The sequence below is a fragment of the Fusarium solani genome, assembly GCF_023522795.1.
Source record: "Fusarium solani strain SB1 chromosome Unknown bctg00000004, whole genome shotgun sequence".
NCBI lineage: Eukaryota > Fungi > Ascomycota > Sordariomycetes > Hypocreales > Nectriaceae > Fusarium > Fusarium solani.
Genome location: NW_027072152.1, coordinates 3,193,050 through 3,203,030, shown reverse-complemented (window position 1 = coordinate 3,203,030; position 9,981 = coordinate 3,193,050). Strand labels below are relative to the sequence as shown.

General features: G+C 54.1%; 3 protein-coding genes across 3 annotated transcripts; 2 read left to right on the top strand and 1 right to left on the bottom strand.

Annotated features, from left to right (window-relative positions):
• Positions 1-2,445: 2,445 nt before the first annotated feature.
• MRS44_008078 (uncharacterized protein) lies at positions 2,446-3,244 on the top strand (the record flags this gene model as incomplete). Its single annotated transcript, XM_065620769.1, has 3 exons — positions 2,446-2,477; positions 2,567-2,782; positions 2,839-3,244. The coding sequence occupies 3 exons, from the start codon at positions 2,446-2,448 to the stop codon at positions 3,242-3,244; spliced, it is 654 nt and encodes a 217-aa protein (XP_065476841.1).
• A 1,282-nt stretch (positions 3,245-4,526) lies between these two features.
• Positions 4,527-6,998, bottom strand: MRS44_008077 (uncharacterized protein; the record flags this gene model as incomplete). Its single annotated transcript, XM_046283524.2, has 1 exon — positions 4,527-6,998. One exon carries the CDS (start codon positions 6,996-6,998, stop codon positions 4,527-4,529), a length of 2,472 nt encoding a protein of 823 aa, XP_046133898.2.
• Positions 6,999-7,791: 793 nt separating this feature from the next.
• Positions 7,792-9,614, top strand: MRS44_008076 (uncharacterized protein; the record flags this gene model as incomplete). Its single annotated transcript, XM_065620768.1, has 3 exons — positions 7,792-7,885; positions 8,004-8,452; positions 8,514-9,614. 3 exons carry the CDS (start codon positions 7,792-7,794, stop codon positions 9,612-9,614), a joined length of 1,644 nt encoding a protein of 547 aa, XP_065476840.1.
• Between the last annotated feature and the right edge of the window lie 367 nt (positions 9,615-9,981).

Sequence of the window (9,981 nt, the reverse complement as noted above, 5' to 3'; positions counted from 1 at the left end):
GGCTCTGTACTGCAGAGATGGTCAAATCGCGCGACGGGTGTTAATGCAAAGCATCTAGGCCACCGCATGAAAGTGCATAATGGGCATGACGATGATGATGATGGGAATAGATGGATGGGAAATTCTCAAAGAGAGAAGGGATATTGGGAAAGGCTGTGGTTGCCAGTTGGCCAATGTCAAGTTGGTTCGTTCTTTCCTCGTCATTGCCAAAGGGCAGTGAGAGATGACTAACCCGGGCAAGCCCAGGGCGTTGGTAGGGAGCCTCAGAAGGTCCTACCTGTAGGACTCTCCCTTCTGCCTCGTTATTCTGCCTCAGCCATGCAACCAAAAAATTGATTTCGATATCTCCTTTCAACCTGATTCGACGGCCCTACCGCATGTTTGATACTACCGAGTACCGTGTCCTTATGTCAAGGCCCAGTCTTGATGGGTCTGAAAGACCCCATGTCCTTGACCCGCGATGGGGCAGATGGGACGAGATGGATCCCCTAGCAACGACGATTGAATTCCTCCCGTTACCGAGTGCTCATCAATTCAGTCCTGGACGAGGTCGCAGAGACGGCCCCGTTCCCGCTGCGACCTGCGGCAATCATCGTCCTTTCCCCACCGACGCGGATCCAAGGTGACAGCTACAGCTACAGATGTTGTCCTTCGACGTTCAACATCTCCCCTGCATCCTCCTACATACAATTGCATACCAGCCGGCGCCGGCCCCTGGTCGTTCTGTGCGGCGCAAGCACACCTCATTTTCACAGCTGCGGGCCACGCCCAAGACGCCAGCGACACACCCCTATGTAGGTGGCCCTGAAAACGCCCAGGCTCTTGAAACTGGCTTTGCCTTTGGAAGCGACCGAGATTTTGCTGGTCGCGCACTGCCACTATGTAATCTCTATCTCGCGACGAGTGGATTACCTACCGAATGCACAAACCAAAACAACCTCCCCAATCGCTGTCTGCCACACCCGCATCCACTCCCGCCGCCATGTCTTTACCCGTGCCATCAACCGCCAACGTCAACCGCCCTATCGATCAATTCCGTCAGCCCCATCGTGGCCATGTCATAGCCTCATGGCACCCGCCCAGCCGGTAACGTCACTGGCAACTCGGACCAGCTCTCCCTCGACCTCCAGGCTCTCCTCTCTAAGCTTTCACTTTTGTTGCCTCGCTGCCAATGACATTGGCCCGGGCGCTACTTACACCCTGTTCAGAATGCTCGGGCACATTTGTGCTGCCACAACGCGAGGGCCAAGAGAACTCTAGTGGCTAAGTTGGTGCTGATCCTGACCCCGTGCTCTCTTGTCGAGCCCTTGAGTCTTGTTGGCGCAAAGCATGCTCTCATCGCCAGTGTACGCCCACTTGTACCTTGCACCGCGCAGATCCCGGTCGACCCGGCTCTCTGCTTTGTACTCTGTACAAGGCGGCCGGCCCCGTTGATCCTTCTCATGCAAGCAAGCAGCTTCGTTCTCTCAGGAACCCTCTTCCTAGCTTCAAAGTTGTGCATCACCACCTCACCATCTTTTCCTCTTCGGGACACCGGCCTCGCTATCCAAGCCCGGCAAGCGCCTCTCAACTCGGTTTCCACGTTTGTGTCTCGACGCCCTTTTGTCGTCATCTGCTTTGGCTCTTTCATACCTAGTGCCCGTCCAACCGACAAGTGTCAACTTGGATCACGAGCCAGTTAGTGCCAGATGCTTCGCCTCAGACCCCTGCTTCTTCTTCTCCCCCCTCGATTCACTCTATCACTGCCACCCCTGTTGTCTTGGCTTCTAGTGGTCGGCCTTGTTTCGTCTTGTCGATGTCAGCCATGTCCCATCCAGGGCCCATCAGATCAAGCGTTGGCTGTGGCTGGGCCTGCTGCATCCCCGATAACTACCTCCCCGAGCCAGGTTCTTGATCCCATATAGTATTCTAGAAGCCTAATGATACCCCTTTGGTCTTGCAGCCAAGAGCTACCAGAATCGGCACCGCATAGTTCTCTTTCAGTTTCAGGGTCATGTTGCCTTTTCCTTTTGTGTATGACATGACTCTTCACCTTCCGCCTCACTAAGCAATGTGCGATTTGAGCCTCACCCTGCCGGCCTTGTTACTTAGCCTACCCGCCCAAACAGACCCCCCTCTCTAGACGCCAAACTCTCAAGCATATAACCAGCCTGGCCGCCCTCACTTTCAACTCACTCATCACCATCACCATCACATCAACAGCATCAACCTCCATGCAGAAAGCCCTACATCTTTGTTTGGGGATTTACCACCAAGACAATAACCTACTCGTGGCCTCTTGCATGCCACCATCTCTTACTCTTGTCATTCACAAGCTGCTTGCTCGACCTTTCAAGCACCCGTGCCTCGAATACCCACGTTGACGGAGCCAAGTTATAGCTCCTCTATACTTGCAACAGATCAGTTGTTTCTTCAAGGCCTACTGCCACCTTCATCGCCGCCACAATGAGCTACTACGACCAGCAGAGCAACTACTGGTACGACGCCTCGGCTTCCCAAGACCAGGCAACGTCGCCATCTGCGTATCAATACGACAGTTACTCCTACCCCTTGCCCGAGGCGCCAGCTCTGGGGGTAGTTCTACCGCCTCAACCGTCCCTGAGTCTCCCATGCCGAGTGGTTACTATTACAACGACCCGTCGGCGGTCAACTACTCAGCTCAACAACAGGATCCTGCATATCAACAAGGCCCTGCCTACCTACAAGACTCTACCTATCAGGATTCTTATTCCTCGGCCTACTCTGCAGGTTCAGAGGACACTATTGTTCCTCGGGGTGATGGGTACGTCTGTCCCTTATCCACTGCTTTCTCTTGTTACTTGAGCTAACTCGCTGCAGTCCCTCCGGTCAAGACGCTCCTGCTATATGCCTTTACGCTGGCTGCAATGCTAAGCCCTTCAAGCGCACTGCCGATCTTCAGCGCCACTATAGGAACACTCACAATCCCGATTCGACCAAGGAGGCGCACTTTTGCGACTACCCACGATGCACCCGCGCCAGCGAGCCTTTCCGGCGTCGTGATCACTTCCGCGACCACTTGCGCGAGTACCATCGTGAGGATATCCAGAAGCGCGGTGTCGTCGTCAACGAAGAGTGGCTCGAGGATCGATACTATGCCAACAACTGGTGGCGATGCCCGCGATGCCTCATCCGCGTCTACATCTCCAAGGACGACTTTGAATGCCCCAAGTGCAAGGGGTCTTGTGAGCCCAAGCGCAAGGAGAAGCGCCGCAGCCGATCTTGAAGGGGGTGAGCAGAGACACAGCCTTGCTCACGCAACCAACCAACCACAAGACACCACAAAGTCTCGCACCTGGTTAAAATCATGATTGCGCCTTGCGCAGCACGGTTCTGCAGCTTCGACATGCTCGCTTCACATCGATACTGTCATCGGTACGGCGGGATGTGCCGGCATGTGCACTTTTACCCAGCCCAGCTCTCGATCACGCCTCGCAGCTTGGCAATGAGGCTGCAGGAACCCTTGTACATCACCAAGACCGGCACACCACCATGAACGGCTTCGGGCATCAAGGCGTTTTTGGTCTTTTCGTCTACATATTGAACGTCTGCCTACTCGGCATACTTTCTCTTGGCTTCGCATTCCTTCAGTCCATGGTCGCCCACACCACCTTTGCAGGACGCAGCAAGGGATCCTCCCCGGACCTCTTGAAAACGCCCACCCATGCGCTGCAGATCCCCGTCTCCACCAGGATAGACTAGGATCCCAGCCCATGAGGCTGACTTGAGAGAATTGTTCTAGAAGCGGGGCCCTGCTGCGGGGAATGTCAAGCGTGGCTGTGGTGTGCACCATCAGTTCTTCCATTCCTTCCATTCTTCTATCGACTTTCCTTTTCGGGACAAGCTTACTGGGACCTGATCTGGGCTGGGGTTCAGCTCAGTCAAGGCAGCGAGATAAGAGGTGTTGTTATTGGCAGTGACATGATGTTGTGACGTCTACGGATGAGATGAGATATGAGATACCCGCACTACTTTAGAGGGAAAGATATTACGGCACTAACTATATAGACGGCGGGAGTTTTTTCTTGTTTATGTCATTGGGTTTCGGATTTGTTTGCCGGGGGCGTGTTGCGTTGCGCGGCGCGCATCTCGTGTGTATTCATTCTATTCTCGTGTATGTAGTATTTCTTGTGTGTGGGGCTTCTGGATTACAGCTACAGTACCCAACAATGGCACAATTATTTGACATTCTGTTTCCCGTCCCTTTCGACTTTTACGGTGTGATATTTGGTCATCACGGCATATGGCCCGCCTCATACCCTTGGCTGTGTGTGTAACGAGAAAAGAGACAAGTAGATCCCTGATATCCTTCCCTTTGTCTCCCGTGACACCGTATTCCCTGCAAATGCTTTCCCCAGACTTGATGTCAGTGCCACCATGATGGCTTCCCCAGTCTGCGCTACACAATATCGCGCACTGCACAAACAACCCGTGACCTCATGCCTCATGCAGCAAGCACCCAGCCCCATTGCATGTCCCCATCCCTATCTCCGTCACTCGGTCTTCGCCTATCCCTCACAGCACTCCTCAATCGGATCTCCATCATAGTCCGGCATCGTACGAAAGTCCGGCCTTCCCTGCTCCCTGCTCCCCCTGGCTCTTGGTCGCCTGCCCATCTTTGACGCCGCAGTCGAGGGTGCGCACGGCATATTGGCCGGGCCATTACTGGCCAGACGTCCAACAAAAAGGCTCGGGTGATGAAACTTGAACTCTGACTGTACCGGTTGAGGCGAACCTGGCTGGGCAGCCGCCGAGTCGGCATCCACCACATTCGTTTCCGCGGCGGCATCTGATGGAGCCTGCATGCCTTCATCTGTGCAAGACAGTATTTCAGAGGGCTCCTCGGTGGCGATGTGTGTTTTACATGCGCCTGGTTGCCCTTCTCCAGGTGCCGCGAGTGGCTCTATTACATCAGTTGAGACCTCTGCCGTCTGCAAACTCAAGTCGGGCTTTGGTGCTGAAGGTAACTCCACAGTGCTGTCCGGAAACTCAGGTATTTGAAGGCTCAAGTCAAGCTCATATGCTTCAGAGAGCTCTAGCATACTAGTGTCCAAGTCCAATTTGGGTGCTGGGTTCGGCTCAACAGTTGTGTTTGGGGACTGTGACATCGGGGGGCCCATTCCTGTCTTTGGCGCTGGAGATGGTTCTACCGCACTGCGTGAAGGTTCGAGTATATTCCAATTCAAGTCCAGGCAAGGTGTTGAAGACGACTCTGCGACAGCCGTTGGGGTCTTGCGCATCTGGTCGTTCTTGACCCCTGAAGCCGGCTCCAAAACATAACTCGGGGGGATTGCCTTCTTCAACCCTAGGTCACATTTGGTCTTTTCATGGATCTCTTCCCGTGCTCTGCGATTAATTTCGGCGTAGTCGTCGAAGATGAACTTCTTCCAAATCTCATCCTCGTCCTCTTGCAGTGTTGTTTCTCTGTGTTCATGACCTGTTTCTTGTCTCCCTTCCTTCACAACCAACAGTTCCATCAGGTCTTGGGTGTTCGAGGCCTTTCGTTGATTCTCCCGTATTGTGGGGATCGGTTTCCTGCCCGGCGTCGAATATGACTTGCCCAATTCATGGCTTTGATTAGGACCCCTGACAAAGGCAGCCCATGCCTCTTCTTCGACTCTCGAGCAACGGGTCTGCTTGGGAGTCTCGAGTTCTACCATGGTCGCATGCGTGTTTTCGCTTGGGACATCAGAAGAAAGCTGAAAAGACTGACGCGAGCTTGATAGTTGCGAAAGCTCATCGCTTTTCCTACTATAGCCTCGTCGTGCCACCCCGTGATAGATGGTGTCATGAGTCTGCGATCGATCGTCTGAATCGCCCCAGGCCCGAGTATTGCGAGGAAATGAGCCTGGCTCGTTATACACCGAAGAAGAGCCTCGTGTTTCGAGTTCAGGAGTTTCGTTCAGCCATGCGTTCCATTGAATATCATCGGACAGGGGGTGACTCGAGGATGGGCCAGTTGAGCCAACTCGGGCGGCGACACTGTCGTTGTCTTGAACTTCGAGAGAGTATATGTCGAACGGGTGTCCGTCTCGAGTGGGTCGAGGGTGATGCATAACAAGTGGTGAAGAGGTCACGACGATGCTTCGATCGTGCAGAGCGTTTGGTTGCCTCTTTCGTCGCCCCTCTAGAGAACGTCCAATGGCGGCCGCAAGGTCTGAGGATGGAGGCTGCGGCCTGGAGTCGGTTCCGGGATGCTCGGAAGGTTCAGACAGGCGACTCACACTTGGGCGTGATTCAAAGGGCGAGCGCGATATTATTGATCTGGGTGGTGTAGAATGCCATGCCCCCAATTCCCCAGGTGGTCCGCGCCGTGAAACAGAACTTCGGACCGAGTTGCTCTCCGTGCTCCAGCGAAGGTCCTGGTCCCCAATTCTGATTTGCATACTATTTCTTGGTCGATGCGTCGGCGGTCTCTCATTCAAGCGGCTATCAAGTCCAGGTATCTGCAGCAGGGTATTGGCCTGGTTGCCTGGCAAGTGGTGATTTCCTCTAGAGGTGAGGTGGGCAACGGGTGCCCTTTGCTGCGGGTAGATGGGCCCAAGGGGCTTCTGAAGACGGATACGGCTCCAGTCAGTTTCCTGGAGGAGTTTTCGTCTTTTGGCGTCAATATCGACGTCAGTTCGGTGTTGATTGGTCCATGTGGTTGGGTCAAGGAGCGAACCCGAGGTCCGCTGGCCTGGCTGTGAGTGACCGCTGGAAGGAATGGCTCTCTCATTCGTATCATTTTGGTTTTGTATCAATCGTTTTCGGGGTGACTTGTCCTTCTTCCGATGAGTGGAGGAGCTGGAGGAATTGCCCGCCGGCGGCTCGCGTGGGATGTAGTCAGGGACGAAGGGAACTCTGGGTGTATTCTTCCCAGACGCAGCCTCTTGTTTCCTGGCTCGAGCTTTGGCAAAGTATTCCTTCTGGCGGGCAGCATCCTTATCCCATCCTTTACGGCGGGAGTGACGGGCGAGAGACCCTTCAGTCCAGTTCATGTCAAGGCGCTTGACGTTGAAGTGGTGCAGCAGGCCCAGCGAGGGATCAAGGCGAATGATTGAAGGATGGAAGCTTACAATGCATTGTGAGAATTTCGAGCCTTCTTTGTTCAAAAATTTCACGTGAAATGTTGAGAGGGGGCACCTGCCATTCTTGCCAGGCAACTGCCGCTGCCCGTCGCGATCACCAACAAACAGCTGGGTAGGTACATAGACCCCTGGGTTCAGCTGGGCATTGGAACCCAACAGAATCAAAAGTTTGTATGGGTATCCTAGCTAGTATCCAATGAAAAGATCTAAATTGAGGTTTACTAAGTTCTCAGGATGGTTATGGAAGCTTCTCCTCATTGGGGTGATGTAAGTGAGTCAAGGATCTGGAGATGAAATAGGAATGCGAATAAGAGGCTGAACTATCGGCAGCCAGCAAACTCGTAGCTTTTGGGGGGCTCGGCTTTCTCCATACGCCTCATTGATAGATTAACCATCCATTTGTATTATGATCGAATGCAAAGCCTTCCAGTCAAAGCACAACCAAAGAGAGGCGTGAGAGGCGATGCGATGGTGTTTACACAGTGTCGATAATTGAAACATGCACCGATTACACGGCCCCTGCACAGGCCAACTAAGCTTCAGCAGGATGACGGAGCTCCCTCGAGTGTGGAGCTGCCACCAACACGTACCTACCTACAGTATCCAAGCCTGATCTAAACGACACATTTCAACAACGCCGACATCAATCTTACCACGCGTCTCTCCTAATCCGAACTATACACGTGCAGTACCTCGACTCACCATGGCTGACGCCGACGAAAAGGCCCGCCAGGAGAAGATCGCCGCGGCCAAGAAGCGCGTTCGTGCACCCCTCCCTTCCTCCCGTTGCCTACCATGTAGCAAGCTGACCTGTGGTCGTTTCAGGTCGAACAACTGAAGAAGAGCAAGAAGAAGGGCAGCGCATCCAAGAAGACCAAGCAAGAGGCTGCTGAGACCCCAGCAACTGAGCCAGAGGGCTCCGCCGATGCCCCCCTCCAACCGACGAGAAGGCCACCGAGGAAGCGCCCACAGAGAAAACCGAAGACAAGCCCGAGGAGACACCCAAAGGCGATGCTGAAGCGCCAGGGAACGACGATGAAGATGAACCCTCTTCAGCTGCTCCATCCTTGGCCCAGCAGTCGAAGCTGAGGTCTACATCATTCCGCGCGGGATCCATCCCCCCTGGCGGTGCTATATCTCCCGGCCCTTTCAGCCCCGATGGTGACACTGCGCCGGATATTTACAGAAAGCATGTGGCCAGAATCGAGGAGCTCGAGAAAGAGAATAAGCGCCTGGCCAAGGAAGCCGCCGAGTCAGAAAAGAGGTGGCAAAAGGCTGAAGACGAGCTGGCAGACATCCGGGAGGACGACGGCGATGACCATGTCAAGACGGGTGGCCCCGAAGACGGACTCTGTGACAGTCTGGTAAGAGGCTCATTATGCGCATCGCGACATCAATCTGCAAGCTCACTAACACATGTTACAGAGGACCCAGCTTGCCGCTTTGCAGCGTCAGAACTCGCAGCTTCAGCAACAAGTATCGCGGGGCTCTGGCCACGCGCATCGGCCATCCATGTCCCTGTCTACGCCTCCTGCTGACCTAAAGGCTGAGCTTGACGCAAAGTCGGCCACCATCGAGTCAATGGAGATTGAGATCTCAAAGCTCAGGGCGCAAGCTGAGCGACATGCCAGTGGCTCATCCTCTGAGAAGGAGCAGATTACCGCCTTGGAGGATAAAGTAGCACGGGCAGAGGCTGCGGCGGGCAAGGCACAGCGTGAGCTTCAGGACTTGAAGCGCAACCTCGAGCGGACGACAGAGAAGGCCGTTCGAGAAGGCAGCGAACGAACTAGCGCTGAGACCAAGCTCAAGACTCTGGAGCATGAACTCGAGGAATCCAACAATGCTCGCGATGAGCTCGAGAAGAAGGTCGAGGCCCTAGAGAAGAAAGCTACGACTCTCACGACATTGCATAAGGAGCAAGATTCACGATTACAAGCACTGAAGAAGGAGAAGGAGAAGGCGGAACGAGACGCGACCGACTTGCGGTCGAAGCTCGAGAAGCTTGAGAGTGAGAATACGAAACTTCGAAGCCGCAGGTCTCTCGAAGGAGGTGGTGGGCTGGATGACGAGGGCGTTGATGAGCTTGAGGACGAAGAACGCCAGAAGCTTGAGAGGAAGATCCGGGCTCTTGAGAGCGAGGTGCATGAGCTTCGTAGTGGGGCCTGGATTGGCAAGCGACGTGAGCTGGAGGCAACAAGCCCAGGCTTCCACGATGTCGATCTTTCGCCAGGACATGCGATCTCGCCAACTCAGCGGAGAAAGTCTGGACCTGGTGGCATCGGCGACTTCCTGACAAGCGGACTCAATGCGCTGGCAGGCGGTAACGACGATGAATTCCTTGATGATGATGGCATGGACTTTGACGAGGAGGCGTTCCGCAAGGCCCAGGAGGAGGAGTCGAAGAAGCGGATCGAGCGGATCAAGGAGATTAAGCGATCGCTAAAGCACTGGGAGGGGTGGAGGCTGGACATTGTCGAGAACCGAAGAGGCGGGAATGAGGGCGTCGGCGAGATTTTTGATGTGTAAACTGGTGGGACTTGGACATTATGGATATCATGTAACAGGGTGTAGCTGGGAAAGAATCGTGTACTATAGGAACACCAGGACTGTGTAGGACCTTGATGATCGTGAATGCAATGCTCGGTAGTATCTGGATATATATTCGGGCTTGTCTTCCGAGGCTCGGAAGTGTTCCACAATTGTCTCCTACCCTGTGGTTGTGTCGAGACCACGCTTTGTGCTCGATGGAAGCCGGATCTGTCTATTAATCCTTTGTGATACTCTCATGCTGGTGTCATATTTGGTTTTCCTTTGCGTTTCTCTGCCTTGCTTCGGTTGTAGAAGGCGTGGCGGGCGTAAAATTTGTCTCGACTTACAAATATTAAATGCGCAG